The sequence below is a fragment of the Cervus canadensis genome, chromosome 18 (assembly GCF_019320065.1).
Source record: "Cervus canadensis isolate Bull #8, Minnesota chromosome 18, ASM1932006v1, whole genome shotgun sequence".
Classification (NCBI taxonomy): Eukaryota; Metazoa; Chordata; class Mammalia; order Artiodactyla; family Cervidae; genus Cervus; species Cervus canadensis.
In genome coordinates this window covers 36,021,234-36,034,469 of record NC_057403.1, presented here as the reverse complement: position 1 = coordinate 36,034,469, position 13,236 = coordinate 36,021,234, and the positions used below count along the sequence as shown (strand labels likewise).

At 54.7% G+C, this 13,236-nt stretch overlaps 1 protein-coding gene across 2 annotated transcripts; it reads left to right on the top strand.

Annotated features, from left to right (window-relative positions):
• The first annotated feature begins 844 nt into the window (after positions 1–844).
• On the top strand, positions 845–11,865 carry VPS4A (vacuolar protein sorting 4 homolog A). 2 transcript variants are annotated; one of them, XM_043435313.1, is made up of 11 exons: positions 845–1,013; positions 5,154–5,265; positions 5,366–5,513; positions 6,701–6,759; positions 6,857–6,976; positions 7,476–7,632; positions 8,161–8,309; positions 8,650–8,731; positions 8,949–9,168; positions 10,170–10,310; positions 11,004–11,865. In XM_043435313.1, exons 1-11 carry the CDS (start codon positions 993–995, stop codon positions 11,103–11,105), a joined length of 1,311 nt encoding a protein of 436 aa, XP_043291248.1. In that variant the 5' UTR covers positions 845–992; the 3' UTR covers positions 11,106–11,865. The 2 variants fall into 2 exon arrangements, with proteins under 2 accessions (XP_043291248.1, XP_043291247.1); XM_043435312.1 differs by having other exon boundaries at positions 6,698–6,759.
• The last annotated feature ends 1,371 nt before the right edge of the window (positions 11,866–13,236 follow it).

The following is a 13,236-nucleotide window of genomic DNA, read 5'->3' as shown; positions in this document are numbered from 1 at the left end:
TCACTTGAAATGATTTCAAACCATCCTTACTCTCCTCAAACCCCAAGCCTTCCACCTTCTCTCCCTCTAACAGCAGATTCTCTTTTCTAATTCACCAAGAAAACAGAAGCCATCCAAAGGTACTCTCCCAACTTGTTATCTTCTGCCCCCCCCCAGGTAGGCATCTGTCTTCTCCGCTCCCACTTTACTGTCTGCAGCCAATCCATCCACCTAGGCTTTGGTCCCATTCCCATCGGCTAGCTTTCTTTAGTGGATTCTTCCTATTGGTTTTTAAACACGCAGCGCTTCTGTTAATAACCAATCTGCTATGCTTAAGATCTCCTGGGCAGAGCCCCCAGCTTTGGAGACCTAAGAAAATCACTTTCCCAGGGAGAAAAGGAATATAAAGGAAAACAGAACTGGCTTTAGACAGAGCCACTGACATCTTAATAACAGTAACCAGGGTCTAAGACCCAGTGTGGGGTACACTGTTTACGTTAGCTCGCTCATTCATTTCCTCCAAAAGGCAGACAAGGCAGATACTAATTATTATTAGTAGTATAACTTATTAAACATCAGGAACCCAAAGCTCTGAGAAGGCAGGCTTATTGTGAGAGAAAAACCTGCCCAATAGATGTTTTATTCCAAGTGGGATTCTGGACTTGATGATTTCATTCCGGTCCGGTTCTGGCCCCGCCCCCTCGGGGGCCCCAGTCCCGCCCCGCCCCCGACACGCCCCTTGGCTCACGCCCTGGTCCCACAGCCTCTGCTGAGAGCTGCGGCCTGCAGTGCCGGCCGTGGCCGCCGGGGGGCAGCCGCACGGCTCTGGCCCGACCGCTCTGGGCCGCCCTCCTCGCTCGCCCTCGGACTCTGCTCCGGCTGCGAGCGGCCGCCCTGCCCGCGCCCAGCGCCGACCCATCGGGCTCTCCGCGCCGGACCAGCTCCTTGGCTCCCGGGGCAGGACCGAGGCCGCAAGCAGCGCCGCGGGGTGTGGGGCAGACCCAGGAGATGAAATGACAACGCCAACCCTCCAGGTACCTCGGCGCGGCCCAGCCCGGCTTACGGAGGCCGAAGGAGGCGCGGCGGGGCCTGCGGACGAGCGGGCGGCCTCCTCCTAGCCACGGCCTCGCGCCCCCGCCCCGTTGTTCTGTGCCCGTTTCTCTTTTCTCGCGCTCTGAACCGTGGGTCGCTTCGCGTTTAGAATGCCCGGCCCGCTAGACCGGGCCGAGCCCCGAGGTCGCTGTGTGTAAGCTGGCGACCCGGAGCTGCCTTGGGGATCAGCCTCACCCGGGCCTCACAAGCGACGCCCGGGAAGCTCGGGTCCGCGGTCAGGCTGCTGGATCTCCCTCCTTCTCCTCCTGCCTCCCTTCGAACAGACCCTCGTTCCTTCCCCGCTCTCCAATTTCCTCTTCTCGGCCTAAGACCCTTCATTCATTCCTTGGATCGCGTCGGGTGGTGCTGGGGTGGCGCCACCTGGATGCATGACTGACCCGTCCTCCAGGTGCTGCTGGCCCTAGGTCGGCCGGAAAACAGGAACACGCTCTTCTTGTCTCAGACCTGAGTTTGAATCTCGGTTCTGTCACTCAGTAGCATGTGACCTTGGGCTCGTTAGCTGATCTTGGAGCCTCGGGTTCCCTGTCAGTGAAATGGGGTAATGCCCTGTAGGGTTGTCGTGTTGCTCTAGATGGAGTGATTCAGGTGAAGCATTCTTAACACAGTGTCAGCTACATATTAAGTGCTCATTAAGTGGTGACAGGTGCAGTGCTTGGGGGAGTTGGGCAAGAGGTCGAGGAAGAAGAGGCATTTGGGTCGGTAATCAAAGAATGGGGGGATGGCAGATACCAGCAGCTGAGGGAGGGATAGTTACTCCAGGTGGAGAGAAAAAAGGGAACAGAGGCATGGAATACAGTGGGTTCTAGGCCAGGAGTTTGCTGGTGTCCAGAGTCAAACCTTAACGGCCACCAGTGAAGCTGTTATCACAGGGGTGGACCAACATGGCTTGCAGATCTCACCTTCCCAGGGCTTGTGAGCTAAGAATGCCTTTTCCTTTTTTTTTTTTTTTTTAAAGGAAAGATTTATTAAGGTATAACTCACATGCCGTACAATTCACCCATTTAAAGTGTTCAATGCTTTTAGTCTATTCAGAGGCTTCCCTGATAGCTCAGTTGGTAAAGAATCCCCCTGCAATGCAGGAGACCCCAGTTCAATTCCTGGGTCGGGAAGATCCGCTGGAGAAGGGGTAAGCTACCCACTCCAGTATTCTTGGGCTTCCCTTGTGGCTCAGCTAGTAAAGAATCTGCCTGCAATGTGGGAGATCTGGGTTTGATCCCTGGGTTGGGAAGATCCCCTGGAGAAGGAAAAGGCTACCCACTCCAGTATTCTGGCCTGGAGAATTCCATGGACCATATAGTCCATGGAGTCACAAAGTTGGACACGACTGAGCGACTTTCACAGTATATTCAGAGTTGTACGGTCATCGCCACAATCACTTTTAGAACACTTTCATCACTCCAGAAGGAAATGCTGCCTCCTTTAGCAGTCACAATTCTCCACCCCCCAAATGTCTATTTTTCCCAACCCTAGGCAACCACTAATCCATTCTCTGTCCCTAAGCCTTTGTCTGATCTGAGCATTTCATATAAATAGAATTATATATCAATAATATGTGATCCTGTGTGATGAGTTCTTTCATTTAAAAAAAAAAAATTATTTCATTTTTTGCCTATCCTGGGTCTTGATTGCTGTGTGGGTTTTTCTCTAGTTGCAGAGAGCAGGTGCTCCTCTGGTCGCAGGGCCCAGGCTTCTCACTGTGGTGGCTTCTGCTGTCGCAGGGCACAGGCTCTAGGGTGCGAGGGCTGCAGTAGTTGTGGCTCCCAGGCTGTAGGGCACTGGCTCAGTAGTTGTGGTGCCCATCGCATGTGAGATCTTCCTGGATCAGGGGTCAAACCCCATGTCTCCTGCATTGGCAGGTGGATTCCTTAACCACTGAGCCACCATGGAAGCCCCGGTTTTTACATTTTTAAGTGTATGGAAAAAGGGATATTTCATGATATGTGACAGTCATGAAATTGAAATTCCAGTGTCTGTAAAGTTTTATTGGAACCCATCCCTGCTCATTTCATTTACATATTATCTCTGGTTGCCTTGGGGCTACAAAGGCAGGGTTGAGTAGTTGCAACGAGATTATACGGCAGGAGAGTCTAAAATATTTACACTCTGGTCCTTTATGGAAAGTTTGCCACCTGTTAGCATGTCTTTGTCACCCTTTTCTTTCATCCCTATCCTCTGCCACACCTGTTACTAGAGATTCCACAGAGCTGACCGTTTTGTCACCTTTGCCTCCTGTTAAGCAAAACTGTTTGTAAATTGCAGCTCAGGCCTCTCGTATGTGAAAAACTATGTATGGTTGCCAGAAACAGTGACTGTGCTCTGAGGTGCACTGGGCATCTAGAAGGAGGGAGGGGGTGGGCCTGCTTTGCCACCTGAGAAGCAGAGCATTCCTAGAGTATCGCTCTGAACCGCCCCCCGCCCCTTTTCAAAAAAGACCCAAGCAAAGTGTGTAGAGTGGAAAAGTCCAAGGACCTGGGGGTGTGTTCTGGAGATGCGAAGCCCCTGGTGACAGGAGCACCCCATTTCATGTCTGTCTGAAGGGCAGCCTCGTGGAGGACAGTGAACACATGAAGTCTGTGTCTAAGCTGATCATCCAGGAAGGTTCAGGGCTCCCAGCCGTTATCTGTTTGTAAGGAGAGTAGGGCACTGAGGCTAGAAAGCAGTAGCCTTTCCTCATCTCTTCAAGCTGGTGAGCTTGTATAACATCAACCTGGCCTGACCTGTCCCAGTCTGTTAGTTCTGTAGAGCTCTCTGTGTTTTTCTGAGACTTCTTACTTTGAGATGAGAAAGGGCTGCACAGAGGCCCTGGGCCCTGCCAAGAGCTAGTCAGGAGGCTTACTGTTCACTGTGTGGCCAGTGGTTTCTGCCTGCCTGCTGTCTAGTGCTGTCTGTTTGAGGAGGAGAATTCTGGTAGTGCTTCCCAGCTTGCTGAAGCCATGGTTTCTAAAACTGGCTGTGTAGGTGTAGGGCAGCTGCCTGAGATCCAGCAGGCTTTCAGTTCAGTCCAGAGCACAGGCCTACAGGATTTAGGAGGTTCACAAAGACACTCTTGCAGAGTTCTTAGGAGGGTCTGGAAGCTCCCCACCACTGGCAGCACATAGATGCCTTTGAAGTAAGCAGGCACTTTTCCTCCTGGACCTCCAGGAAGAGATCCTCAATCCGTGTATTGAGTCACGTGGCTAAGCATCCCTTCCCTAGGAATCAACTTTAGGGAAACTGTCTTCTCTTTTCAGCCTAGAGAAGTGAGTTGAGCTAATACAAAAAAGTAGAGATCCCTTTAAGTCCATATCATAAAACTCTAGGGTTGATGAAGGACTTTCCTAGCTGGCTGGGTCCTTTCTGGCCCACAGGGTCAAGGGCAGTTTCTGGCCTCCATCTGAACAGCGCAGCAATCAGTTGGTTTTGCTGTTTGCCCTGTTGCAGGCTCTCAGTCCAGCTCTATTTCTCTTTCCCCTGAAATTGTGAAATAGAAAGTGAACACTCCTTTTTTTTTTTTAATTTTTTTAATTTTTATTTTTTTTTCTCCTTTATTTATTTATTTATTTCAGTGGGTTTTGTCATACATTGATATGAATCAGCCATAGATTTACACGTATTCCCCATCCTGATCCCCCCTCCCACCTCCCTCTCCACCCGATTCCTCTGGGTCTTCCCAGTGCACCAGGCCCGAGCACTTGTCTCATGCATCCCACCTGGGCTGGTGATCTGTTTCACCATAGATAATAAACATGCTGTTCTTTCGAAACATCCCACCCTCACCTTCTCCCACAGAGTGAACTCTCCTTTTGAGCCCTAACCTGAGATACTTGATCAGGCTTCCGCTTGACTGAGAACGCAGTTGCTTTTAACTGTATGAGTGTATTGTGAAGTGGGACAGCTGTCTTTTAAAGCTTCCTTTCAAGGCCTTTCTAGTTGATGTTGGACAAGTAGGCCAACATAAAGGTCTGCAGCTGATGGATTCCCGGGCCTGGCAATATCTCTTATCAGTGTACTCCTGCTGCCCGGAACCCAGGGGCTTTCTGGATCTCGTGGGAAGCACTGGGTTGTGTGTTTTGCCTTTCCAGAAAGCCATTGATCTGGTGACAAAAGCCACAGAAGAGGATAAAGCCAAGAATTACGAGGAGGCGCTCCGGCTCTACCAGCATGCCGTGGAGTACTTCCTGCACGCTATCAAATGTGAGTCCCCCACAGGGTCCTGCCTGGCCTCAGAGCCCCCGTGAGAGGAGGGCGGGCACACGGCGCTCACAGGGGCCCCTCCGTGGTTCCCCTTCTGCAGATGAGGCACACAGCGACAAGGCCAAGGAGAGCATTCGAGCCAAGTGCATGCAGTACCTGGACCGGGCGGAGAAACTGAAGGATTACTTACGAAACAAAGAGAAGCATGGCAAGAAGCCAGTCAAAGAGAATCAAAGCGAGAGTAAGGGGTGAGTACCGAGGTGTGGAGGACCCGGCGGGGGCCAGCACCCCCTCGAGCAGGGTCCGTTTCCTGCGTCGCCGTCATCTTGGTGCTGTCCTTTGGGGAATTCTACTTGTAATAGAGATGATGCCTGCAGCTGCCTTCACCAAGCCCTTTACAGGAAACATACATCCGTTGTCTCACTAGATCTGGATGGAAAAGCTGTGGGCAGGGCAGGGAGTCAGCCCTGGACTCCGCAGCCAGACTGTCAGGATCTAGCCTGGCGCTGCCACTTCCTAGTCGTGTGACCCTGGACAAGCCCCATGACCCTGCTGGGCCTACAGTTTCCTCATCTGTAGGAGGAAGGTAGTGGGACTTCCCTCCCAGTGTTGCCCTAAGGAGCAAATGAAATGATGCGGGAAAAGCCCAGAGAAGAGAGATTGGAGCGCAGTAAGGATCAAATAAGTGCCCGCTGTGTTATCAGAGGTTCTCATCGTCACGTGATGGACAGCAGCAGACTCAGAGAGGTTCAGGGATGGCCACGGTCACAGAGCTGTTACTTGATGGGGTCTGGACCCAGACCTGGGGGCTCTGTTTTGGGCTCTAAAGCCAGCGTTCCCTCCACAGCCTTTTACCTCACATCTGTGGTTTGAACACAAAGGCCAGTGATGTCCTGGAGGTGAAGGGAGGGTGTGCAGCCCAGAGGTGGTGGAGTAGGAGAGAGAAGGGTAATGTGTCAGCTCTGCCCCGAGCGGGGAAGCTCTGCTCCTGGGTTGAAAGGACCTGCCCAGGGGCCTGGAAGAGTTCGAAGGATGACACATGACGTGTCCGGGTCGGGCTTGGCCCTGGAGGCATAGCCATGTACTGTCCCGTTGCGAGTCCCTATGAAAGGCCAGGAGCAGCTCCCAGTGCTTGCCAGAGCACAGGGCCCTCACTGGCCTTCATGAGAGCACACACATCTCAGTTCTCTGCCCCTCGTGAAGAAGTGAGGGTGCGTGAGGAGAGTGTTTCCTGGAGGATCTAGAGAGGATTGCTGACGATGTGCAGCCCCGACATCCTTGGGGTGCCTTGCGTGCAGACCTCTCAACCACTGTCGAGCAGGGAAAGTGTCTGCTTAGCACCGGGCTGGCCATCAGAGCCTGGCCTCGCTCTCTGAGCCGCCTTGCTAGCTGCCTGTCACTCCAGCCTGTTGTCTTTTGTCTCCTTTCCCAGCAGCGATAGTGACAGTGAAGGAGATAATCCAGAGAAAAAGAAATTGCAAGAGCAGCTGATGGGTAAGCAGCTTGAGGCCCATGGTGGTGGGAGGTGGGTGTGGCAGGGACCCCCAGATGGGTCAGGCTCCAGGTCGAAGGCTCCGTCTTGGTCCTGCAGGTGCCGTCGTGATGGAGAAGCCCAACATCCGGTGGAATGACGTGGCCGGGCTGGAGGGAGCCAAGGAGGCCCTCAAAGAAGCTGTCATTTTGCCAATTAAATTCCCACACTTGTTCACAGGTAAGAGTTAAGCCACTTTAGGCCCCAGTGCACAAAAGTCAGGTTTCTGAGAGCGCCAGCTCAGGGCCCCCCTGATGCAGGCATCCAAGGGGTATGTGGCAACTCGGCTCCCTTCGCCCCTAGCAGGCGAGGCCCTGGCCCTCCTGAGTGCTCTCCGTCAAGGGAGGGTCCAGGGCCAGCTCACTGAGGTCACCTACTCCTTGGCTTCTCTCCATGTCAGAGGCACTTTCGTGACTAGAGCTTTGAATCGTTCCAGTGGTAGGCAGGGCGTCCTGCGCCAGCCAGCGTCACTTTGCTGGTCTCGGGGGTCAGGAGCCCGGGCCAGGACCAAGCTCTCAGCGGGTGATCTAGTTGCCTTGACTCCTCTGCTTCTACAGCAAAGTCGCCTTGTAGAGCTTTTTATTCCTGGCCGTGTTTACCGTGACTCCGGCCCCTCTGCTTTATTCTCTCCCTTTCCCCAGTCAGGAAGAAGCTCACTCGAGTTCATTCTTTCTCATAGGCAAGCGCACCCCTTGGCGGGGGATACTGCTCTTCGGACCGCCCGGCACTGGGAAATCCTACCTGGCCAAAGCAGTGGCGACGGAGGCCAACAACTCCACCTTCTTCTCTGTGTCCTCCTCAGACTTAATGTCTAAGTGGCTAGGGGAGAGCGAGAAGTGAGTCCACCGCCAGGCTCCGCTCCCACGGCAGCTGCAGTGGCTGCTCGTGGTCCGGCTTCCCGGCTCTTGGACTCGCCTCCCAGAGGCGCCGGGAGAGGGCTATCTTGCTAGCTTGTCAGGTGGGACGCTGTCCTGACAGAGCCAGCCGAGACTGGAAGGTCACTTGGGAGCCATGAGTCCACATGAGGGGAAAGGAGAGGCACTCACAGTAACGGTTTCAGCCAAGTGTCCTCCACTGGGGACTTCATACAGTTAACTTATTCTCCACACTGGCTCCCATTTTGCAGATGAGGAGACTGAGGCTGAGAGGAAGGGAAGGGACTTGTCCTCCATCCAGAGCTAATGAACGGGGCTGCTGGATTTGAGACTGATGCTGAGGCTTGCTCTTCCTCCCAGTGCGGGGCTGCCCGAGGACTTGTTACCACTGTTTTTCTGTCGACTCAGCCTCTCCAAGGGAAGGGCAAGAGGAGGGTGGTGCCAGGGACCTGGGCTGGGCCGGAATACCACCCGTGTCTCCCCTCACAGGCTAGTCAAGAACCTGTTCGAGCTGGCCCGGCAGCACAAGCCCTCCATCATCTTCATCGACGAGGTGGATTCGCTCTGCGGATCCCGCAACGAGAATGAGAGCGAGGCTGCCCGCAGGATCAAAACAGAGTTCCTAGTCCAGATGCAGGGTGTGTGCCAGTCCCCGGTCCCCTCCCCACTCCTCGCCCCACCTGAAGCCAGCCCCGGACTTTGATTTAGCTGTGGCTGAATCTGACTGCCCTAACGGTAGAGGGACTAGCAGAGAAGCAGGTCTTAGCTCCTTCTCATTGAGGCCTTGGCCGGCTGCCTCTCCACCCTTCCCGAGGCGGGCAGGGCTGTGGGGCTTGTACCCCAGTAAGGCTTGCCGGGGCCCTGCCGGGGGATCCGGGGACAGCTCCGGTTCAGGACACAGAGCCCCCGAGGTCCTCCCCGAGGTCCTGAAGGAGCCTGGAGTGCTGAGTCAGCATCTGTGTTTCCCTTTGTCCACAGGGGTGGGGAACAACAATGATGGGACTCTGGTGCTAGGTGCCACAAACATCCCATGGGTGTTGGACTCGGCCATTAGAAGGAGGTGAGTCTTCCCTGGAGGAGCCCAGGGCTGAGGTCTGTCTCCAGCCGTGGTCAGCCTGTAGCTGGCAGCAGGCATGTAGCTGGACCCTGTTTCTCTGGCGGCTTCTCTGAGTCTGCAGAGCCCTTAGTGAGGCCGGCTCCTGGAGGGCCCCTGAGAACCTCCGTTGAGACCATCCCGCCTTCCGCTTTCAAGTCCTGCTGTGTGCTTGGCTCTCTAGGTTTGAAAAGCGAATTTATATCCCGTTGCCGGAGGAGGCTGCCCGCGCCCAGATGTTCCGATTGCATCTGGGAAGCACTCCTCACAACCTCACAGACGCCAACATCCACGAGCTGGCCCGGAAGACGGAAGGCTACTCAGGTGCAGACATCAGTGTCATTGTGCGGGACTCCCTCATGCAGCCCGTGAGGAAAGTGCAGTCGGCGACACACTTCAAAAAGGTGAGCGGGCCCACAAGGAGCCGCTTAAGAAGTGTCACAGGAGAGGGGATGTTGGCTCTCTGGCTTCTTGGGAGACAGTGCACCTTGGGAGCTGAGGTTACGTGCGCGGTGAGTTCTTGGCCTTCAGGGGCCTGGGCTGTACCTGCTCCCATCACCCCTGCAATGCTGGCTTGAGGGCGACCACCTCAAATCGGGTGAGGCCAGAGGACAGGGCGCCGTGACCACCACCTCCGCCCCCTGCGTCAGCCCTGGACCCTGCTGCGTGTCTGAAAGCAAGGGCCACAAAACGGCACACCAAGAAGAGGAACTGCATTCACACGGTAGATGTCTGTCAGGGTCACTGCGGGCACTGCTGGCTCCCTCTGGGTGTTGGGGCGATACCTGTGACCACAGCAGACGGAAACCCTTACAGGAGCTCGTTTCTAGTGGGGAGACAGACAGCAAAGACTCCTTTCTTAGAGGGTGATGGGGGGATGGGGGAAACAGGGCAAGGGAGGGAGGGCTGGTGTTCTGCGATTTGGAGGGGGTGTGGGTAGGTTGCACTCTTAATGGATGGGGCGCCCTGGGTGAACCAAGTCAGGAGTTGAAGGATGTAAGCGTTGAGCCCTGGAGATACTTGGGAAATGTTGCCAATGGAGCAGGCAGCCTTCAGTTGGAAAAACACTTTGACGTCACTGCATTCATGGTGAGATTTGACGGAGTTGAGGAAAGGAAGCTTTCTAGACCTTTGGGTCACAGATTGCGGTTCTGGAGAACAATAATTAGAACAGCATGCTGATCACAAACCTCTGAAATCAGATTTGGAGCCACTCAGACTCCCAGGGTCCAAGAGTTTGAAGGAGCCCATCACTCAGATCAGACTGCTGATCTAGAAACCCAGGCCTTCGTCCACATCACGCTGTCACCTTCTCCTCAGGGCTCAGAAACCCAAGGTACCCCACCCCTTCCCCAGATGCCAAGGGGCAGCCCCTCCAGCCAGTCAGGCTCCTGTTTGGTTTCAGGTCTGTGGCCCTTCCCGCACCAACCCTAGCATTATGATCGATGACCTCCTGACCCCATGCTCGCCGGGGGACCCAGGGGCCATGGAGATGACTTGGATGGATGTCCCTGGTGACAAACTGCTAGAGCCTGTAGTCTGCATGGTAAGTGGCTGGCTGGGAGAGACGACTACAGAGAGCCCAGGAACCTGGGGGGTTTGGATCCAAGAATAAAATCTGCTCCTCCCCTTCCATGTTCTGGGCTGTTGTGGCTCCTCCTAGACAGAATGGTCTCTGGGGCTCTGAGGAGCTGGCGCTCCTTATACCAGACTCAGTGGGGACCCAGGCTGGAGGCCATAGTGTTAGAATTGTATCTTCAACAGGAAGAGTAAAGGCCAGGTGAGGACTGCTGCTTTGGTACCTTTGGGGTTGGCCTCCTAACCCAGAAGGAACCGGTAGCTGTCTTCAGCACTGTTGATTTGGTGCAGTTGGACAGGCAGCCACTCGGCTCACTGCTCCTGGCCTCTCCTTATCTCAGCCTTGCCGGTGGTCTTGGCTGTGCTGTCAGGCAAGATCACTGGGCCTGGTGTGGTGGGCGTGCACTTACAAAGAGCTTCTCACAGGAGTTAAGAGATAACAGGAACTTAAGATTCCCTCAACCAGAAGTAGGCTGTCTAGAAATGTCATGGGTTGCCCCAGGAGGCCTTTGGGCAGAAGCCAGCTTCTGCATTGGGACTTGGGGGTGACCTCCGAGGCAGGGCTCTTCCCACCCCTCTTCCCACCCTGGACTGCGTGTGGCTGAGACTCAGCTGGGCTTGGAGCCCAGCCCCCCTCACCTGCCCACACTTCTCTTTGCAGTCGGACATGCTCCGGTCTTTGGCCACCACTCGGCCCACTGTGAATGCAGAAGACCTCCTGAAAGTGAAGAAATTCTCAGAGGACTTTGGACAGGAGAGTTAAAAGCTTCTTCACCTGCCTGATGGTGAAGGTGGGAGGTTGATTGGGGTCAATCCACAGTACTCCCCAGGTCAGTGGCCACACAGAGCTCCCGTGCTTGTCCCAAGGCCACTGCAGCGTCCCCCTGCTGACCGGCCGTCAGTGGGGGAGCAGGAAGGAAGGGCCTCCCCGCCACGGAGCCGCAGAAGCACATTCAGTACCTGGGGGGTACTGGCTCTTCCTGCTTCCTCCTCCTCCTCCTCTTCTGGATGCTCACCATCTCCTTGTCCTGCCCCGCTCCCATGGTTTTTTTTTTAAACCATTCTTTGTTCCCCTAAATTAATGCTGCTTGGATTTTTGACTTGTTTATAAATTCAAAACCTGCCCAAGGCATCAGGGAGTGGGAGCGGCCCCCGGCCTTGGGGTTGGCGCAGTGGCCCTTCAGAACAGCTGCCCAGCGCCCCCCGCTGCCCCTCCTGTCCAGATCCAAGTATTGCTCCATGTGAAGAGAATGGCTGTTGCCCGGAGTCCCCAGCCCAGACTCTGCCTGTAAGGGCCACAAGTAGAGCCAAGCCATTCGCTCCCTGCGGGCCCTGTGTCCTCGCTGCAGGAGGAGAGGATGGTTTTGTGAGCACAAAGCTTGTAGATCAGACCGAGGGAAGGCAGTCAGGCAGGTGTCACTGCTGCCTTTTTCTAATCCCTCTGAATGTGAGAACACTGATCCCAGCCTCTGCGCCGGGTCCCTGTCCTGGAAGCGGGCTAATAAACCCTTTTCGTTTCTTGAGCCACCTGAGAGCGATCTCATCTTTGACTCCTGTTGGGCTCCCTAAAGGCCACACTTGCTTCCCCTAGAAAGACCCTCTGGTCTTTGCTCTCTTCTCTTCAGCGGAGCTGCAAGTAAACAGGAATGTCACCAGCAGCTGCAGTTCTGGGCCTGTTCTCCCATTGCGTTCACAAGACCTTTCTTCCCCCAAGGCCTTGGAAGTGGTGGGTGTGTTTCAGGGACCTGGGCAGTTCTTGTTCAACCTCCAGATGAGAGGCTGCAAGCAGAGAGGCCTGTGGTCTAGACACGGCCTGCCATTGTGCTTTGGTTTGGTCTGCTGCCAACATTTAAAAGTCAAGAGCTGACAAAAATTGAGATCTCTGGCTTCTGAAGCAGGTTAGGGAAACCCTGGCCCTGCTCCAGGATCTGCCTTCTGCGTCAGGGGACTGTGCCCTCCGGCTCACCCTCCCCACCCGGACTGCCTCACTCCGAGGCATTTCCTGTCCGGCCCCGGTGGCCCCTTGAGTTTGTGATTCCTGGTAGTGGGGCAGCCACGGCTCCAGAGCTGGTGGCAGGCCTGGGGGTACCGTCTGAGGGGCGGCAGGAGCAGCCTGGCATCCAGTTGCTCTAGCGCGCCTCCCCCTCCCAGTCCTCAGTATCTCCAACCAGAATGGCCCACGACTGATGAGATGTGGCCGCCTCTTGATGTTGTTAGCATCGCACCGTGGGGTTTCTTTGATCTGGGTAGGGGTTTCTGCTGAATTGAGCCAGCTTTTGCTCTGTTCCTTGAAGGCTTAGGCGCAGTGCTCCTCTCCAGTGCAGTGGGTCAGCCCCGCTCTCGTTACCTGGAACATCAGCAGGCCTGACCCCCAGATGGTGCTGTGCTGGGTCGGGGGAGCTGTGTCACTTGCTGGAGAGTTTCCACATCATGTTGCTGATGGACCCTTGGCCACCAGTTACCATTTGAAAATACATTCGAAAACTAACTGGCCACCCCCTCCCTGTACTGCTTCATTGTAGTCAGTTCTATTTCGTTAACTTTATTTAAATCAGAAGGCCCTTGTCTTTTTTTTTTTTCAACCTGCTTCCTTCTTGCTGCTGCTTGAATGCATTGGCAAGTCACAGGGATTACCAGAGGGCTGCTGGGGTTCATCGTCACAGTTCTCATCACAGCTGTTCTGCCTTCCCACTTCTCTCTCTACCCTGAGTGACGGGCAAACACATGTCTTGTTCGCTGCTGAGGCTGGCACAGTGGTGATGCTCAACATGGCTTAAAAGTGCAGAGGAACTTCCTTCCCTAAGCGCTTACTCTGAAATTCACTTCCTCCCTACCTGGGGATTCCATTCTTAACCCTCTGCCTACATTGATTTACACTGTGGAAGCTGACCTCT